At 47.5% G+C, this 20,760-nt stretch overlaps 1 protein-coding gene across 5 annotated transcripts; it reads right to left on the bottom strand.

Moving 5' to 3' along the window:
- Positions 1–9: 9 nt before the first annotated feature.
- Positions 10–20,736, bottom strand: LOC100701122 (stromal interaction molecule 1). Of its 5 annotated transcripts, XM_025910863.1 has the most exons (15): positions 20,513–20,736; positions 20,067–20,394; positions 18,561–18,707; positions 14,723–14,853; positions 14,538–14,652; positions 14,012–14,123; positions 13,448–13,563; positions 13,199–13,373; positions 10,317–10,494; positions 10,073–10,240; positions 8,746–8,894; positions 8,131–8,366; positions 7,610–7,696; positions 6,235–6,301; positions 10–1,048 (listed from the first exon to the last, which is right to left on the bottom strand). In XM_025910863.1, exons 3-15 carry the CDS (start codon positions 18,703–18,705, stop codon positions 601–603), a joined length of 2,127 nt encoding a protein of 708 aa, XP_025766648.1. In that variant the 5' UTR covers positions 18,706–18,707; positions 20,067–20,394; positions 20,513–20,736; the 3' UTR covers positions 10–600. The 5 variants fall into 5 exon arrangements, with proteins under 5 accessions (XP_025766648.1, XP_025766650.1, XP_019219220.1 ...); XM_025910865.1 differs by lacking the exon at positions 20,513–20,736 and having other exon boundaries at positions 20,067–20,502; XM_019363675.2 differs by lacking the exon at positions 20,513–20,736 and having other exon boundaries at positions 8,746–8,846; positions 20,067–20,429.
- Between the last annotated feature and the right edge of the window lie 24 nt (positions 20,737–20,760).

Genomic DNA, 20,760 nt, shown 5'->3' with positions numbered 1-20,760 from the left:
CAGCAGATGTCCTTTAAGACCACAATATTTATTATTTTTGGTACATTTAAAGGCAGAAATATTCTATTTACTGATCTGTTTACATGACTCTGTTTAGTCTGGCAGCTTCAGGCCTCCGTACAGGTGAGGCTCAGTCACTGCAGTGTTCTGGGGCATCTTCATCACTTACAAACCACAGTCTGCCTCGCTGCAGGTTTTGGACTTCTGAGGCACTCTTATACGAAAAAAACAAAACCATGATATCTGTTTGGTAACATCGTGAAAACAGCTGCACACAATAACGTCATCAACTCAAGCACAGCTTTTTACACACGATGCAGTTCCTGCAGTGAAGCATTTTCCTCCTTCACTGCAGTAAAAGTTCCACTACAACAATATTTAAATACTCAGGGAGCCCATGTTGGTGTTAGTTTGCTGGACTGTGGCTGATGGTTGGTCGGGTCATCCCTGTTTCGGCTCCTCGGTCTTCCTCGTCTTCTTCTTTGGTGGTTTGTGAGGTCTGGTCTTCGCTCTCATGCGGAGAGACAATCAAACAAGGCAAAATGGTGGCAGCGTAAAGCGTTTGGTTTCCTGTGAGCAGGTGAAGGTTTGGCGTGATGCTCAGTGGCGTCCATGTTTCTTCTTGAAGAGCTTGTTAAAGGCGTTTCTCCTGCGGCTGCCGGACGACTCACCGTCCTCGCCAGCGTCTTCCTCCACGCCACCCTTTCTGGTGGGAACCTGGAGCCCCGTCCCCCGGGCGCTGCCTGACGAGCTGGAAGAGGTGGACGACGAGAAAACAGCGGTTCCGTCTGTAGCGTCCGATGTGATGCAGAGGGAGCGGGTGGAGCAGGCAGAGGCGAGGACGGCGGCAGAGATGCCCCTCAGCTCCCCGAGGCTGGAGCTCTTCTCTAGACCTCCTCCTCCACCTCGCGTACCCAGCCTGGAGCCCGGGTCCTGCAGTGGGTGGAGCCTGGATGTCAGGAGGAAAGACTTTGAGCTGTGCTGACCTCGGAGGTCGCTGTGAGACAGCGGGAGGGTGGAGTCAGAGTCTGAGCGGTTCATGATGTCGCTGAAAGAGAAAATCAGAAACAATGGTTTGTGTGAATGTCACGCCTCGGCCCGAGAGCTGAGACACTTCAGTGAGACGCTGGGTCAACATCACCAGCGTCTCAGTGAAGTTCCAGATGATTAGTCGACTGCTTGAGCTTCTTAGCCACCATTTTTAAAAATCTGAGTCCGCCGCTGAGATGCAGTTTGGCAGCCATGGCTGGAATAACTGAGTACACAGACCGCTGTGGTCATAGTCGACACATCGGTGACCGTCTGCCGTAACTGTGCTGTCAACACGACGCCGTAAACATGTAGGCTCGTGCCTGAATCGCCGCAGTCCTAAAAGAAACATGGATGACGAACCGAAGAAACATCCTTGTGCTACAAGTCGATATGTAATGACTGGTTCTCAGACTGGAGGAAACGTGGCGCCGACACAGAACCGGCTGACTCGGTGCATTTATTACTGCTGCGGCTGGAAAATAACGAGTTTGTAAGGCAGAAGCTTGAATGAGGATGTTTTCTGTTAAGTACAAGGTTGAAAGAAGGCAAAGTTAGAGGAAAACAACAAACCACAGAGAACCCTGAAAGATACAACCAGAAAGAACAGAAATGTTAATAAAAGAGCAGAAAACTCTGCATGAAACAGTGAAACACTGGGCCTCATTCATCAAGAGCTCTTCATTTCTCTTTAAACAAAGTGAGCTGCATCACTGATCTGTTCTTACCTAAACTCTCAACCTGAACTGTTAATGAGGTTTGGAAAGAAATCAGTCAAAGGAAACAAATTCAGAGGAAGTCCTCAAAACTCTTGGATACCAACTCTAAGAACTAAAGAGCGCCCAGAGAAGATCCTAAAATCTAAATTCAAAACATTTAAGAAACTCCATCCTCCATTTATCTGAGGTCAGGCCACAAAGGCAGCAATGGATTTCCCCCAGCAACGTTTCCCAGTTAATCCCGGGATCTTTGGGAAGAAGAAACCAAACAGACATCCTGATGAATCAATCCAAACATCTAAAGGAGCACTGGCTCCACTCAACATGTTAAAGCTTCTAAACATCTCTAACAAAAGGCGCACATACACCAGTATGTGCGCAACGTGACAACCAAAGACCACCAACTGGTGCACTGCTTCCTGGAGTAATCTCACAGCACCTTTGAGGCCAGTGTTTAAAGTAACTATGAATAAAGGGTAATAAATAATAAATAAATAATAAAGGGCTCTGTTGATGGATTATATCCATGTTTGCATCAGGAGCCTAGTGACCAGCTTTCAGCTGCAGAGGGTAGAAACACAGATCAACCAGTAAACAGAAGCTTCATGTTCTCCCGCAGTTCTCTCTTTGCCATCGTCCAGTCCAGTTCCCCCAAAAAACTGATGGGACCAAACAATCCAACGGTCCACCTCACCTCCACCTTCCAATGTATGGTGAAGAAGATCCTGAGATCACCGTTGCTTGGGGCAACAACACTCCTCCAACCCAGGCGACTGTTCCACCATTTAAAAAAAAAACAAAAAAAACAACAGTCGTCTCAAGGTGCTTTATATTGTAAGGTAGACCCTATAATAATACATACAGAGAGAAACCCAACAATCATATGACCTCCTATGAGCAAGCACTTTGGTGACAGTGGGAAGGAAAAACTCCCTTTTAACAGGAAGAAACCTCCGGCAGAACCAGGCTCAGGGAGGGGCGGGGCCATCTGCTCAGGGAGGGGCGGGGCCATCTGCTGTGATTGGTTGGGGTGAGAGAAGGAAGACAGGATAAAGACATGCTGTGGAAGAGAGACAGAGATTAATAACAGATATGATTCGATGCAGAGAGGTCTATTAACACATAGTGAGTGAAGAAGAAACACCCAATGCATCATGGGAATCCCCCATGAAGGGGCCTGAAAACTGAAGGCTCTGCCTCCCATTCTACTTTTAAATACTCTAGGAACAACAAGTAGGCCTGCAGTGTGAGAGTGAAGTGCTCTAATAGGGTGATATGGTACTACAAGGTCATTAAGATAAGATGGGGCCTGATTATTTAAGACCTTGTATGTGAGGAGCAGGATTTTGAATTCTGGATTTAACAGGAAGCCAATGAAGGGAAGCCAAAACAGGAGAAATCTGCTCTCTCTTTCTAGTCCCTGTCAGGACTCTTGCTGCAGCATTTTGGATCAGCTGAAGGCTTTTCAGTGAGTTTTTAGGACATCCTGATAATAAAGAATTACAGTAGTCCAGCCTGGAAGTAATAAATGCATGAACTAGTTTTTCAGCGTCACTCTGAGACAGGATATTTCTCATTTTAGAGATGTTGCGCAAATGGAAGAAAGCAGTCTTACATATTTGTTTAATATGTGAGTTGAAGGACATGTCCTGGTCAAAAATGACTCCAAGGTTCCTCACAGCATTACTGGAGGCCAAGGTAATGCCATCCAGAGTAAGAATCTGCTTAGATACCATATTTCTAAGATTTTCAGGGCCGAGTACAATAACCTCAGTTTGATCTGAATTAAGAAGCAGAAAGTTAGCGGCCATCCAGGTCTTTATGGCTACGTTCACACTGCAGGCGAAAGCGCATCAAATCCGATTTTTTCGCCCCTATGCGACCCGTATCCGATCTTGGTATGACAGTGTGAACGGCACAAATCCGATATTTTCAAATCCGATCTGGGTCACTTTCGTATGTGGTACTGAATCTGATACGTATCCGATGTTTTAGAAAGCGGCTGCTGTGTGAACGGTCATGTCGCATTAAATCCGTCTTTTACGTCACTGACACAAGACAGACGCCAATTATCAGCGCCGGAGAAGCGCCCGATAGGACATCGCGAACGATTTCCTACCATCCGGTGAAACTGTTGGGAAGACAACGTTGGAGAAATGTGAACATTTTATTTGTACTGAATAATCTGCAGATTCTGACAGAAATCTGCAGATTATCCTTTGAAGCACCGCTCCTCTAAAACAGCAATAAGGATCATTATTAGGTTATTTACATTATTATGTAAATAACAAAATAACTTAAAGCAAAAATCTGGAAACATAAAGTCCGAAGTCTTTATATTAAGGACCATCAGTCAAACAATACTGTTTGCTCTGGGTCTAAACAGAGCGAGTTGTGTGTGACATCTTCTTTTGCGCATGCGGCCCGCACGCTTTGAGCGTTCACACTGGAGAGCGTTTGATGTCGCATTTTATGTGTAGTGTGAACAAGCAGACAAAAAAATCGGATTTGATCAAAATATCGGAATTGAGCATTAAGACCTGCAGTGTGAACGTAGCCTATGTCTTTAAGACATTCCTGCAGTGTAACTAAATGGTGTGTGTTACCTGGCTTCATGGATAGATAGAGCTGCGTGTCATCAGCATAGCAGTGAAAATTTATGCTATGTCTTCTAATGATGCTGCCTAAGGGAAGCATGTATAATGTAAACAGAATTGGTCCTAGCACTGAACCCTGTGGAACTCCATAATTGACCTTAGTGTGTGAAGAGGACTCTCCATTTACATGTACAAATTGGAGTCTATTAGATAGATATGATACAAACCACTGCAGTGCAGTACCTGTAATACCTACAGCATGTTCTAATCGCTCTAATAGGATATTATGGTCAACAGTATCGAACGCAGCACTGAGGTCTAGCAGGACAAGCACAGAGATGAGTCCACTGTCAGAGGCCATAAGAAGATCATTTGTAACCTTCACTAAAGCTGTTTCTGTGCTGTGATGAGCTCTGAAACCTGACTGAAACTCTTCAAATAAGCCATTCCTCTGCAGATGATCTGTTAGCTGTTTGACAACTACTCTTTCAAGGATGTTTGATATGAAAGGAAGGTTGGAGATTGGCCTATAATTAGCTAAGACTGCTGGGTCTAGAGATGCTTTTTAAGTAAAGGTTTAACTACAGCCAGCTTGAAGGCCTGTGGTACATAGCCGATTATTAGAGATAGGTTGATCATATTTAAGACTGAAGCATTAATTAATGGCAGGACTTCTTTGAGCAGTTTTGTAGGAATGGGGTCTAAAAGACACGTTGATGGTTTGGAGGAAGTAATTATTGAAGTTAGACTCTTTTTCTGAGTTAAGAGTCTGCTCTGGTCACACCAGGTAAGCTCGCAGGTCTTTACCAAGTCCACAAACACATCGACTGAACCTTTCCAGGGTTCAACAACTTTTAATGACTGTCGTTCCTGAGCACTACTATACTTTAAATGCTGACAGTTTGTGAGATTCATAAATTCAAAACAATCTCCTAAATTCTGACTGCATGAATATATAAACTCGAACCTTCAAGGCACTCCAGCAGGTGCTGAGGACTATGTTCTGAGGAAGTCGACTGAACCACATTCGGTCCAGCAGCAGCTGCGTTTTACCAGAAATACAGAGAAAGCTCCAATCTGGTCACATGACAACTTCACAGCTTTCAACACCAGCTGAGGTACATCTGAACACCTTCATCGAGTCCCCTAAACACAAGCAGGCTGGACCATCAGACACCTGTGCCACGGCCAGAAGAACCGCGAGGTTAGAGAGAAGTTCCACTGTTCTACAGCCAGGACAGTGTCCACATGGTTTCTTCTGAACCTCCCAACATGATGGATTCATGACAACCTTCCGTTCTTCTATCAGCTGCTCCCTTTAGGCGTCCCACACAGATCACCTGCAGGCCTCCTCTATCACTCCAGCTCTCTGCATGTCCTTCACTTTTGACCACCTGAGAATTTGAACTCGACACAACGACTCTCATAAATGTTCTCAAACCGAGCGAGGCTCACTGATTCGACTGCTTTGGTCTCGTTAGTGCATCAGGTTTGGAAAACAGTCATGCAAAGAAAAATACCCAAAGCTGCTGGAGCGACAGCGCTGCGCCTGACTCGTGGCAGCGCCCCCTGCAGGCGGGAGGCTGGACATCGCCTCCGCAGAGTGGAAGTAGGAAGAACAGAGGAACAGAGCAGAAAAGTGGGCGGTGCCCTCAGCGCACGAAGAAGAGTCAGAAGGTGGAGGAGAGCAGGAGAAGGTGGGGGGGTGAGAAGAGGAGGTGGGGCCGATGGAGGGGTGAGACAGGGCAGAGGACAGAGAGGGGGGAGGCACAGGGAGGAAGTCCAGGTGGCCAATGGAGCGGCTGCGATTCTGCCGGCCGCTGGGAGGGCGGGACGATGTGAACGGGTCACGCCTTTCCTGTTGAACCAAGCTCCGCCCTTCAACCAACCTCTGAGAGCTAAAAGTGTTCTGGGCGGGGTCTCCAATCCTCTGTCGCAGGGGCATTAGACTCTGAGCTGCAGGACAAAGAGAGAGTAGCGTTACACACGGGACTTTTATTTTGAAAAGCTAAAATTCAGCTCATAAATAGAAGAAAGCAGTTTTAAACTGAAAAGAGTCACAAAGAAAAGGCAGAAAAGTGTGCTTTTATTTTGAAATTTAGCAGCAGAACCTTCAAAATAAAATCCTGTGTTTTTCAGCTTTCAGAACATTTTTCATGTTTCTTCTTTGAGCTCTTCTGTCGCTCAGCCTGAGCTCATTTTATTTTTTGTGTGTTTTTTTTGTGTTTTTCAAGTTTTTGCTGCATGAACTGACTTCAGAGTTGAGCTGAGTTACAAAACATGTTCAGCTGCTATTAAAGTGGATGTTAGTGAAATGAAGAGGCAGAAGCAGGTTATTAAAATGAAGTGAGGGCTCCAGGACTTCAGAGAAAAAGCAGAAGAACAAACTGAAGTTTGAACGTCCAACCAAACAGGGAGGAAGAAGATGAAGAGGAGGAAGAGGAGAAACAGATGAGGAGGCGTTCACAGGGACACTGACCGCTTTAATATTTTGACACAGAAACTAAAAATCATTAATTCCAAATGTAATAAACTAACTTACTGATTTTAGGCAAGAATTTAAAAGAATATTCAAATTCAAATCTGAATATTAATGTTACCTGTTCAAGTTAAAAATCATGGGACACACATCTGATAATCTAGAGAAGTTAATTTCTGATCATGGCTATAAAATATTAAAATCTAGTATCCATTACATCATCATGTTTAAACAACAACTTGATGCTCTTTTAGATATTTTAGTGTATCCATGTTCTGAGAGGTCTTGAAGTCCCCCAAATTCTAAAGGTGATAAAATAAACCACAAAAAGACACATAGTTACATTCGTACCTATAGTTACATTAGTTACATTCGTAAAATTAGTTTCAGGTGGAACAGCTGCCTCCTCCTTCTCCCGTGTGTTACGCAGTCAAACTGTTTAATATTCTGACATTTCCGTCGAGCCCTTTGAATCTAACCTCCTTCGTTAAAGGAAAACTTTCTATAATAAAATGTACTTCAAAGAAAAAGAATCTGTGTTCATGTGAACGTCTTCGCGTGGCTGATCAATACCTCTGTGTCCGATTGAAAAAGATTATTCAGACCTTGCAGGAATGAATCCCAGAAAAATTATTCTGAATTTTGAAGAGTTTCCTCCGATCAGGTTTCCTTTGAAATGCTTTAAAGGATCTTAAATGTGTCTTAAGTGCTGATTGGATGGGTTGATCGCACAGAGGTATGAACCAATCAGAAGAGAGGAAGGCTAAGGAAGGGCTGAGGCCAACCGGATTGTTTCCATGCTGACTGGGTGTCTGCGATGCCACTCAGGGGCCAGAGGTCGCTGACTCGCCGGTCCATCTGCCACGCTGCGTCTGGAAGGAGCCAATTAAGAGACGGCAAGAAAACAAGACCAATCAGAGGAGGGGGCGGAGACAGAGAGGGGACCACAGGTGAGCTGAGAGAAGGTAAAGTCATGATTAATTCTGAAGTTTAGGGTTTGTGTTTTTGTTGCATCATGTGACTCTGAAGAAGAAGAGTTAAAGGAAAGTTCCACTGTGTTTAATTCAGGACTTCACCTGAAGATTTTGGTATTTTTCTCTAATGAAATGATCAGAGAGCAAAAGTGTAACATCCAAATCTTTGTTTCTGAGTGTAGAAGATCAGCTGATCTGTAAAAGGCAGCAGGTTAAGAGCCATCAAAGCGATCCTGAGTTAGCTTAACTAAACTAACTCAGGATCACAGCCGACTTTCCGGCTAGTTAAATTGACTCAGGGTTACTGAGTTGACGTCACAGACCAGACTTACACTGCAGCGTCCCCGGAGACAGGATGTCCTCATCCATGTCGTCGAGGTCATCAGAAAGGAGAAGGTGCTGAGGGGTCGGAGGTCGCAGCCCAAGGAAGGACGGGTCCAAGTTGAGGGCAGTGGCTAGCGCACCGAGGCCCGGATTGGTGACCAAACAGAAGCCCGTCAGAGACTCGATCTGCTGCCAGCGGTGCAGCTTCTCCCGCAGTGCCGCCGTCACCTCAGCCAGGGCCTGTCTGAGGAGGAAGAGAAGCAAAATCAGCTACCTGTGCAGGTAACACAGGTGCACGTGTAACAGTACGTATAAGCCTAGAGAGATTTCCCACAGAGTGAGCACAAAGGAAAGAAACAGGACTACTTATAAAGAAAGAATGGTTCAGGGACTCCACAGTCACCTGTCAATCAAGCAGGCCACACCCCTATAAATGCCAACTCTAAGCCTTAATATAATTTAAAACAGGTTATTAAGACAAATACTCTACAGAGACCAGTTTGTTTATCAGGCTGCAAGCATGTTTGTTTCTGCTGTAAAGTTTAACATGGGAGTCTGTGGGGACTGACTCACTGCTGCCTCCGCTGGACGCCCGAGGAACTGCAGGCTTTGTGCTTACTCACTTGGCGGAGAGGATCTTGTGGTCGACGTCATCCAGCGAGGAGCTGTGAGCCACGTGAAATGTGCCGAACAGAGAACTCCTCTTCTTCTTGATCTTCTCTGCCTGAAACACCACCTTCATCATCATCATCATCAGTGTTTCATTCTCATCCTGATGGTGAACCAATATCAGAATATATTGATTCTTTGCAGTTTACTGTGCTGCTCCTACAAATCTGTAAATCTTAGCTCAAATCTCATCTTCTTCATCATGTGTGTTTTAGCTCGTTTGTCTCACCATCAGGATGACCGCAAAATGACAAAATGTAAAAATGATGATGGGACCCCATAGGGTTCCTCTATCATGTGTGAGGTGCATTCAAGGCCATCTCCCCATGCAGCCATATGTTGACCAAGAATTCCCACCACATTTAGACGCTCCCTGGAAGTCCTGCTCTGACCTCTTCCAGAGTCTCAACAGTGACCCTCAGCTTGAATATTTGACATCAACTCTTTGTCAGACAGGACTTTGACAGTAGTCACCTCAGCTCCCGTTTAGGAAAGAAACCCAAATGTATGTTGTAAACTCTTGGCTTGATCCCGGATGAGCCCCCCCACTATTTTTAACTAATTAACTAACTATTACTAATTATTTTCCAGGAAGTCTTTGAGGATCATCAAGGATTTTGTGCAGGAAACACACTGCCACACCAGACTAAAGAGCCCGGACAACTCCCGATCTCAGCTCTCACAGTGCGGCTTAACCTAAACATGATGCAAAGTTTGGGTTCGTATTACACTCGTAAATATCCACAAATATTTGCCACTGTGTTTCTGCTCAGCCCCTGTTTCTGTATAAAATGAAATTTGGACCAGTCAGCTCCAGCTTTCCTTGAAAGGTCTTAGTGGGCTTGGCCGTTTCCCTCATGCGTCAGGATGTCCATCTCTCCCTGACTGACGAACTCACCATAAACGACTCAGAGGACACCAACAAATCTAAAAGATCGTCAGGTGTGGACACTTTCTGACTAAAACCTGCTGTAGAATATGATGTTTGCAGGACGTCAGAGGAGGTCTTCCAGACAGATCTGAAAGTAGTAGCAGGTCCAGAGCTGCTGGAGACGACCTTGAAGGGGATCAGGGCCGGTTTTTGCTTTTTGGAAAATAGTTGTTTGGCTGTTTTCCACAGCAGGAAGTGGCCCTGAGACACGTCCATCAGAGAAATGTTTAATTTAAGCCAATCATATTTGCATCTTCAGTTGGAAGCAGGAAGACTGTTTGTTCCCGTAGACGCAACTTCCTGACTTCCTGCGGTGGAAAGCGCCCCCGGGTCGGCCGGGCCTCACTCACCCCCTCTCTGGCCTGCAGCAGCTGCCGCTCGGCGCTCTGTTTCTTGAGGTTGTAATACTGAACTTCGATTTCGTGCGTCAGCTGCAGCCACTTCTGCAGCGCCTCCGGCGGCGTCCAGCGGGCTCGTGACTCCAGCTCCCGCTCTGCCTTTTTCAGCACCTTGCGGACCTGCGGTGAACACAGAGCAAAGGTGAGCTGATAAATTGACGGAGGGACGGACTGGCGGTGTTTTAAACAGCCCCACCTGCTCCAGCTCCTCCTCGGCGTATTTCTGCTGGCTCCGCTCGTTCTCGGTTCCCTCTCGCAGCTCGCGAAGCCGCAGAGCTTCCTCCTTGGCTGAGTTGATCTCGTTCCTCAGCTCCTCCTCCACCTTCACCTTCTCCACCTGGACGCAGCGCTGCTCCTCCTGAGCCTGCTGCAGCCTGACAGGAAACGTTTCCACAGAGTGAAAGACGTTTACTGAAATGCATGTTCGAGTGACGTGGAGACGTTTGAGAATCGTCAAAACGCTTCAGAGTTAAAGCAACACTTTGACCATCGGAGAACCTGAAAGTCTCAGCTGAGCACCGACCACACGTTCTGGATCAGATTCAGATCTGAGAGTTTGCAAAACATTAATTTAATAATAATGATAGTTATGGCTATGATGTGGGACAGGAGCTCCAGCAGATTGGTGACAGCCTGAGAGTTTTCCAAACTGCTCCTGCATCAGTGGAAGCAGTCGGACTTTGAGGATGTTCTCAGTGTGTCCAGCTCACAAACTGAGGGCAGCCTGCAGCTCTGAGGAGCTGGAGCAGAGGCTCTGATGAAGGGGAACTCTGACGGTCCCTCACACAAATGGCAAAAATCCCAAATAAAAACTGAACTAACTGAAACTTTATGTCTGGATGTCACAGATTTGCTGAAGCTCATGTCTGACCCTCCTCACAGCCCCCCAGCTGCGTCGTTACGAAGGAGATCAGCATTTCCTGTTAGAACAGGAAGTGAGGTCAGCAAAGTCAGAGCTCTGAACTTTTAGAATGAAACTGTTTTTATTCCCACTCTACTATTTCTTAACTGACCCATTTCTTTATTGAGTTTTACTGCTGATTAACCTGTGGAATTTATTACTCATTTTACTGTTTTGTCAGAAAATAAAGAGAACCTGGAAAATCTTCACAATTAAGAAGCTTGACTTCCTGTCATGTGACTGATGATTTCAGCGTGCCAGTGCAGCAGCTTCTTTCTGCTGCTGGTAATCTTCAATCATCACTGATGGCAGCAGGAGGCGCTGTTCTTCCACCTGAGGAGACGTGTGTGTGTGTGTGTGTGTGTACCTATTTTTGGAGACAGAGGACAAACAGACAGCAGCTGGGGGATTTCAGACAGGAAACAGAGCCGATGCTTCGATTGATCCCAGCAGATCAGCTGAGTGTGTAAAAGTAGCAACAGCAGTAATAATAGTCAGTGTGTGCGCGTGTGTGTGTTTGTGTTTGTGTTTGAATTCCTGATATAAGCTGACACAGGAGGATAATGAGAGCCCTGACTGAGTTCGGTTTAATTGTCCGGAGCGTGCTTTGAAGCCCCGTCTGAGAAGCATTTGGAGACGGGGGGGAGGAAGAACTCCCCTTTAACATGAAGAGTTCTCCAACAGGACCAGGATCAAGGAGGAGCAGCCGCATGTTGGGCGGGGGTGTGGGGTCAGCTGGGCTTAACAGCCCCCCCGGCTCTATGACAGACTGAGTGGGTCGTGCATGCTCTGATTCAGACGAGACAGAGCACACAGCGAGCAGCTGCAGGAGCAACATCCCTGAGAACCACGGCCAGCGAACACATCGCTGCATCCACACAGGAAGCTCGTCTGTCTTATGAAGAAAGTCCAGACCTGCAAACATCTGGAGCTTTATAAGGAACAGCTGGAGTCTGCAGCGTGTGGCGATCAGCTGACTTTATAAAACAAACACACGATTACTATCAAGACTGCTCGCTGCCATGGCAACGCTATCACTTTGATCTGCAATGTGATCGCTGTTACAGCATGCCTCTGTGTGTGTGTGTGTGTGTTCAGGTGTGTGTGAGTGTGCAGAGTGTACTGCTGGCCACTCATGCCCATAAAAGGAGTTCAGACAGAACGCTTCTGCAGAGGCTGTCGACACCCACACACACACACACACAGAGACACACTCACACGTGCGGGTTTGCTATCCTCGTGGGGACATCCCATTGACATAATGCTTTCCCTAGCCGCTTACCCTAACCCTAACCATCAAAAATGAATGCCTAACCCTGACCCTTACCCTAAACATAACCTAACTGTAACCCTGACACTAAAACCACATTTTGAGTGTGAAAATTGCTTTCAACCCCGTGGGGACCTGGACTTGGGTCCCCACGGTGCAGAAAGTCCCCACCAGTATAGTAAATGTCAGGTTGCGGTCCCCACCAGGATAGTAGAAACCCGTACACTCACGCACACACACACACACACACACACACACACACAGCTCCTGTCACAGTTTTAATTACCTGTTTGAATAAAACGAGCTTCTCTGTTTTTTCTCTGGACTTTTTTAAACAACCTGCCAAAACACAGAGCCACTACTGGGGGGGGGGTTGATGACAGGCTGCAGCTGCTAGCTGCATGCTAGTTCACCTCTGGTCCTCTGGGTCGTCTTTGTTCTGTTAAATCAACCAATAACATGGCTGCTGTTCAGTTAACGGTTTAGAGCAGGGGTGGGGATCTCCAGGCCTCGAGGGCCGGTGTCCTGCAGGTTTTAGATGTGTCCTTGTTCCAACACAGCTGATTTAAACGGCTAAATGACCTCCTCAACATGTCTTGAAGTTCTCCAGAGGCCTGGTAATGAAGTAATCATGTGATTCAGGCGTGTTGACCCATGGTGAGATCGAAAACCTGCACCGGCCCTCGAGGCCTGGAGTTGGACACCCCTGGTGTAGAGGAAGGATTTTAATTGGATGTTACAGCTCAGCAGGTACCTGCGTACAGTCTGTAACTCCACCCTCTCATCACAAAAAAACAAAACAAAAAAAACAACATGGTGGCTAAAATGCTAATGTTGCCTGCTACCATCTTTTATATACAGTCTATAGACCATCATCTGAGTGTTGGTGTGGTGCTGGAGGACTCACTTCTCCTGCAGGTCGAGCAGGCTCTGCTCCGCCCTCTGCAGGCTCTCCAGGTCCTTCATCAGCTTCCCCAGGTCGTCTCTGGACTTGCGGGTCTGGGCGTAGGCGAACCAGCAGCCGCCCAGCGCCATCAGGATGGACAGACCCAGCACCAGGTCCTTCCAGTGGCTCTGCCGGCCTGCAGACACACAGACATTACACACCTGCAGCGCGCAGAAGCACACGCACATGCACACGTGGCTGCACACACACCTGGCGGCGGACCGAACAGCACGATGTCGAGTGCTTTGAGCTGCAGCTTCTGAGCGTGACTCCGGTCTAAAATCTTCAGCATGGACACGGTCAGGGTGGCGTTCTTCACCGCCAACCTGCAGGAAGTGGAAACACACGTCTGACACACACATACACACAACGCGCTCTGAACGTTTACACTAAAACGTGCTGAACCTCGTGACCTCACAGCTGAGGACGGGTCAGGACCGTGTCTCCGTGTTACGGGAACATCTGCACACAGCTGTGTGGCTTTTAGATTCCCCGTGTTTGGAAAACTGAACCCGTCCCAAACCTCCCTGACCCTGCCCGGGTTTCTGAGGTCACGAGGTCAAGTCCCATTCTATGAGTAACGCCATTCCTAATCGAGGGAGGACGTCCCGCCCCGCACCCTGACCAATCAGCACACAGAGCTGCTGGATTATTACGTGTGTGAAAGCTACAGCAGAATGAACTTTTGGTCCTGGATGCAGACGCTGAGCTGAGGGGAGAGCGCCCCCTGCTGACTCACGGCGAGCGTCTGCGTTAAATAAAGGTCGTGGTTACCTGGGCAGGGCTTGGCCGTCCAGCTGGTGTCTCCTGAAGCTTTCGTTGTACTGAGGCAGCTCGACGCTGGTGAGCAGCCAGTCCTCCACCTGCTGCACCGTCCAGTTGTAGACTGAAAACACAGTAAACACAACAGAAGCAGCCGGCGCGTGTAAACGAACAGGAAACTGTCAGCGTCGCCGTGAGTAATGGCAGCTTTAAATCCAGCCTCTCCTCCAAAAATAGAGTCTGACAAACGTTGTGTTTTTGTTTCTGACAAACTGAGGAGGAAGTCGAGGCAGCACCTGAAATAGGATTTTATTTTTACCCTCATCGTTTCTCTCTCCACGCTTCTTTTCTGACTTCATACCTGATGATTTTAACTGCAGCTTTTATTTTGACGGGGTCAGACAGGGAAGTGCACCGCACATCTTTAACTGGTGTGCGTGCTGGTGTGTGCGTGCTGGTGTGTGCGTGCTGGTGTGTGCGTGCTGGAGCCTGGTTGGAGCGGAGGTGATGGTGCTCCTGCTCCCTCGCTCCCGCCCACCTTCAGAGCCCTTCCAGGCGTTCCACATGTCCTCCACGCTGATGTGGGCGTCGGCTCGGTGGAAGCTGCTGTGTTTGGCTTTGGGGTTGTGATCCTTCAGATCCTCCCTGAGAAACTGAGAGCAGCTCGCGGTTAGAGTCTGAGCCTGCGTGCACGCGTAAAGCTTTCGGAGCCTTGTCTCTCACCTCGTCCGTCTCGGTCGTGTCCACCGTGCCGTCGGCGTCGTCGTCCATCAGCTTGTGGATGCTGCGAATCGCCTCGAAGCTCAGCAGGGAGTTCTCATCCTCGCAGAGCTGCTGGTCTATCGCGCACAGATCTACGAGAGGACACATCCGTCACAGTCACAGAGCCAGAGACACAGCCAGGACAAACCCCGCCCACTGTGCGCGGTGTCGCGGTGGTCAGAGGTCACCGGGGGTCAAACATGGCATCGAGTGACACTTTCTAAAAATGAGCCTGTAAAAACGTTTCCCTCCATCTTTGCAGGCACAGCACGTCTCTGACTGACGACCTGCTGCTCAGGCATCATCCACGTGTGACTTCCTGTCCTGGTTTCAGTTCAGCTCCAGAGAGACCCTGCAAGCTCAGGCCTGCTCGCCGTGATGGACGTCCACGCCGCACGCAACCAGAAACAGCCGCATGAAGAGTAAACACTCATCACTCGCACCTGCCATCTTTGTTTGGGTCACAGAACGGAGACGCGTCCCGCAGGAAGTTATTTTAGGTCTGCTTTTAAATCTACTTTCAGTCTTTCTGTAACAGTTTCAGGGCTCTGTGGCTGCTTCGTCTCCGTCTGTGACTCATTATTCTTTCTGTTTCCACCAAACGACATCACACAACAACTCATGTTTACATGATCGACGACTACGAGGAAGTAGGGCGCAACTGAAAGCACCACACTCACTTCCTGTTAGCCTCTGCTAGCAGCTAGCATCTGATCATCACCAAAGTCATCATGACAACAGATCAGGATGAAAAGTTCATGACTACATTTGGTCATTTCAGCGTCTGAGAGTCTCTGTATGTGTGTGTGTGTGTGTGTGTCTGAGTGTGTGTGTGTGTGTCAGTGTGTGTGTCAGTGTGTGGGAGAGTGTGTGTGTTACTGAGCACATGTTTGGGGCAGTTTCTGGTTTGGTGGAGGAACAAACGCGCCTCAGCGAGTGTGTTCACCTGTTTCAGGGAACTAAGGGAACACTTCAGCCTTCACGGCCTGCTCTCTTCAGTTCCCAAACACAGAGTACGCAGCACAGCGCCCCCTGTCACCAAACCTCAACCCCTTTTTGGTCTCCATCAGGACTTCTTCCAGCTTCTCCTCCGAGCTCAAAGCTGGAGCCGACTGCGGAGAAGCTAAAGCTTCGGGGGCGCCAGGTGGAGGCGTGGCCTCGTGTTCAGTAAACAGTCTGCTCTGTGAGCTTTGTCTGTCTGACGGGGAGCAGCTGCTCCACACATCAGCAGTGGAAACATCAGCTGATAGTCCAGTCTCAGATGTCACCCAGTCAACTTTAACTGGTTAGTTTGGTTCAAAGCAGAATTTCAGACTGGGAGGACTGGAGGGCCCCTGTGGTGTGTGGACCCAGGTGCCATCGTTAAATGTGAGACGTGTTTTACTACTTAAAACCATGAGGAGACCCTGTGGACCCCCCTCATAGCTTCTCTCCTGCTCCCAGCATCAGCGCAGAGCAGCACGAGCTAACGCTAACACCAGACGTGATGTCTGCACCTGCATGCAGATCCTGCCCTCCAATCAGTGTCAATCCTGCTGCTCATCAATGCTGTGTGACCATCGGACTCTGAGACGCAGAGCCGGCTTTAACTTGTGCGGTGAACTGAACCTCCACCAACCTAACCACACACGACGAATTAAAGCCCCTAACACACGCACGCACACACTGGCACACACACAAGCTCAGGTTTCCTCTCATTAGCAGCAACACCACAGAAGAAGACCGGGATGAGGTGAAGAGCGCCGGCGTCTGCTGAAGGTCTAAAGCTTAAGATGAGCAGCTGTGAGGACAGAAATACTCGGATAACTCAGAATAATGAGGGTGGAGGTCGAGTCAAAGTCACACAGTCACTACACTTCCCATCATGCATCCTGCACAGCTTCTTCAGCAAACGCATGAAGTGGAACAGCTGCCTTATTACCACCATCACTGCCTGTGGAGCTGAAACACCTTCAAGCTCCCAGTTTTTTCCGAGGATCGGAGCACGTTCTCCTCCATCCTCGCCATCTCTACTTCCTGTCCGCGATCAGGCTGAGTGGGCGGAGCCTTTCTGTCACCCTGCTTCCCTTGACACTGTCAGCTTGTCATTTTCAGGAAGCTGTGGTGAGCTGCCAACGGCTAGCTCCCACGCTATCACTGCTGCACGGCTCTGAGACAACACACACACACACACACCTGCAAACACATGTGCACACGCGCACAAAAACACACACACACACACACACACACACACACACACACACACACACACACACACACACACACACACCCCCTCTTGCTGTCCTGCTGTTTGGTTCCTATGAAGAACACCCACAAACACGCTGACTGCACACAGGAAGAGCCGCCGTCCTCTGCAACAATAGCTGAGCGTCACGTCGCCTCTGTCAGCCCGTGAAATAACTCTCGCCTCTTCGCGTTGCCCTGAAACGCTGACTGCAGCGTGCTGGCTTGTCTCAACATGTCAGGGAGGGCTCTGAATAACTGCCTCTGTCTGATGAAGGCATCTCATACTACGATGACAGAACGCCGCTGCTTTACATCACCAACGGAAGAAAGAGCAGCAGATCATCGTTTGTCCTCTGGTCAGACTAGAAATGAGCCTCAGAGAGAACCTCAACCACTGACACGTTAAACTCCACAAGCAGTTGTTATAATGGAGGGGGCTTATTCTGCTTGTTACCAGACCTGTTCTCAGATCTGTAGATCTGCTGTCTGAAACTGGCTGTTTTAGCTCCCGTCTCTTTAAGGCGCCCCTCCTTAAAAGCCCACATTCTTATGATTGGCCCGATCCTGAAAACCTGAAGAGAGGCAGGTCCAGACTGCCTATAAAAGATGGATGTAGCTTTCACATCTGAAAACTGAAGCCAGTTTTCCAGTGTCTGCAGTCTTTCTAATGTCCAGGAGGGGGTGACCCTAAAAGAGAAGTCTGATTGGAAGTCCATGAGCCAGTAACCTGAGCTCAGGAAACACCTGATGAGTTTCAGGTCATGTAAGCACAAAAAAACTGATTTGGGTTCAGTTAGCATTTTGAACCAACCTTAGCAAAACAGGTAGCAATGTAGCAGCAAAGGTAACCTTGCTGGGTATCAAGCAATTTTCTCTCATTAGCCAGTAAGCTAGCATTAGTCAGTATGAACTGGAAAAAGCAGGTGTTATTTAATGAAGCCCATCAGGATAAAACTGGTCAGCATGGACAGGACAGTCGACTCATGGATGGATTATTAGCCATCTTTCTTCTAGCTAACATTAGCTACACTAGCATGCTTGCTAACGCAGTCAAATTAAAAGCTACCTGAAGTAATAAAATTACTGTCCTGTGTAGATAAGGTAGGCTAATTCATCCAAAACCTCTAGTCTGGTCAGCTATGTTAGCTTGATAGTTAATGAGTTTTACGTAGAATAGCTACCTTAGAGCTAGCTATTCTAACCTCACCATGAACAGTGTTGATTTTCCCCAGCAAAGATGTACAACTAACATTTACTCTCTACAGTAACGGCTAACAGTGGTTAGTAGTGGTTAGCAAGCTAACTGTAACGTCTAACAATGATTCAGGATTTTTTTTTTTTTTTTTTTGCTATCATGATGACTTCTAGCATCATTAATAACAGTATTTTGAGCTCCTTTAATTTAAAATTAACGTCATCTAGAGTATCCTAAGATGGTGCAGGAAGTCTTTTAATTTGAAAAGTAATCAGGATCACTGGTTTGTTTAAAAAAATAAAGGTTTGTTTTGTAAACAGTTAAATAAGAGTTGGCTGACATCATTCATATACATATGAACATCAGAGTGCTTCTTACCTGAGGTTGTGTGGCTGGTGGACACCACATGATGGTGATGCTGCTCCGGGTGGGCGTGGTCACTGCTTCTATCCAATCCATCATGGGCCTCAACACGCACGCACAGCAGGCACACACACGCCAGCCACACGCACACACACGCCATATCTGAGGAGGAAGCAGAAGAAGTCTTTCAAAATAAAAACTGAAACGCGTGGTTGAGTTGGAGCCGCTGACACGTGATTGGATGGTGCATATCCATCAAGGATCGGTTTGTAAACTAACGAGTCTCCAGCAGGTGCTGTCCGGGGGGGTCCGAAGAGAGGAGCGCTTTTCGGGAAACACCTGTTTATTCGTCCAATCAGTCCCTCAACCAATCAGCAGCACCACCGCAATAAAATGTTCTGAAAGCTGACGTTGTCTAGTCAAACAGCACCACGGTGCCTGTGAACACACATTTCAGCAAACACCAGACTTCATTCAAAATGTGTTCACGTTAGACCAATTTGAAACTGATCGAAAAAAGGAAACATTGTGAATGAAGTCTGGTGCAAATCGCTATAATACTGACGGATGTACAGTACACGCTGAGTGTTTGAGAACACAGCACCAGACTTCCTTGGTAACTTGGCTAATTTTAGATTTACTCGAGTACAATTCTCCGTGTTTGGCCTTATTAAAAAAAGAAAACCAGCCACAGAGTCCGAACACAAAGAACCAGACTCCATTGAACTTCTTACTATTTTTAGACCACTTTACTTTCTGACACATTTAGTGTTTGAGAGCACAGCACCAGACTTCACTGACAATTTGGCTAATTTAGGACTGCATTTATTCAAGTTTACTTCTTACTTTCTGGTTCTATTTTCATCAAACAAAAACACCGTACAGACACACTGAGGGCTGGTTTCCCACACACTCATTAGTATATAATACTATATATAATAATACACATCTGCTCAAATACAACCAGATCTCGTGTCTGTACTCTAAGCAGAGCCAGGCTTCATTCACAATTTTGTCAATTTTCGCCTGACATCGACAAAGATAACACAGCGCTGTCCTGTGTGTGTTTGAGAAAACAGAACCAGACTCCATTTAAATTTCGGCCACTTTTAGAGGATTTATCTGGCTGTGCTTTGGCAGCTGAAACGGAGCACGTGAGGCTGTGTGAAGCCTGGTTTGTGCTTCACCTGTGAGGACCGGGATAATTGATTATTGATCTGATCGTTTTACACACAAAGCTCAGTTTGATTAAGGAGGAGGCGTTCACGGCCCTGTGCTCATCTCTCAGCTCAGCCAGCCTTTTTCACCGCGTTTTAAATAACACAGCAACACGTGACCCCATCACTGATCTATCGATACTTTGCCGCTTCATCAATCACCTGCTGCTTCCCGCGAGAACTTTAATTAACGTTTGTTTAAAATAGTCAGAGGTCACACAGCTGTTCGGTTTCCCACCCGCTCGGTTTAAACCCCGTAAGTTTCACAAACAACGAAAAGCAGCTGAAAGTGAACGCCACGCACCTCTAATCCATCGATCCCATCTGATCAGCTGTGATCGATATGCCTCAAAGCGATCAGGACAGAGAGAATCACGCAGTCTGCTCCGCACTCCTCCACCCTCCGACTCCAACTCCACAAACTGCTGCTGCTGAGGCACGAAGATATCCGCCTGTGCCGCGTTCACGGACCCACAGAGAGCTCCGAATTCAAAAACGTCTGGATATATATTTTTTTTTAAATCAAAAGGCAGCGCCCAGCTGCTGCTGCGGGGTGACAACGCCACTCTGCGGTCAGTCAGACGAAGTGCAGCTCCCTCAGAGCTCACATCAGTGCTGACAGGAAGTGTCACCTGGAAATAACGCGTCCAAAACACCGGAAATGAAAGCAGACTCCACCAAAGTGCTGAAGCTATATGTGAGACCAAAGAAGAAGAAGAGGGTTCATCTCCCCCTCCCTGTCAGCCTCACCTGCAGCTTACTGGCCAACCAGATCACAAGAAAACGGCCCGACCCTTCCTGAGAGGTAAAAGTGCAACCTGTTTCACTCCTGAAACAGCGGTGACACTTTATTAGGTATACCTCGATATCACCAGCCTGGAGCTGCTTTCAGCCTTCATGGATTCAACGAGCTGCTGATCTGACATCATCATACATGCTGCTAACTGTGGAGGCCGTCTGAGTGCAGCACATTCACCTCTGACCTCATGTCTTCACTG

Source organism: Oreochromis niloticus, linkage group LG10 (genome assembly GCF_001858045.2).
Source record: "Oreochromis niloticus isolate F11D_XX linkage group LG10, O_niloticus_UMD_NMBU, whole genome shotgun sequence".
NCBI classification, from domain to species: Eukaryota; Metazoa; Chordata; class Actinopteri; order Cichliformes; family Cichlidae; genus Oreochromis; species Oreochromis niloticus.
Note: the sequence above shows the minus strand (reverse complement) of the source record. Positions and strands in the feature narration are given on the sequence as shown.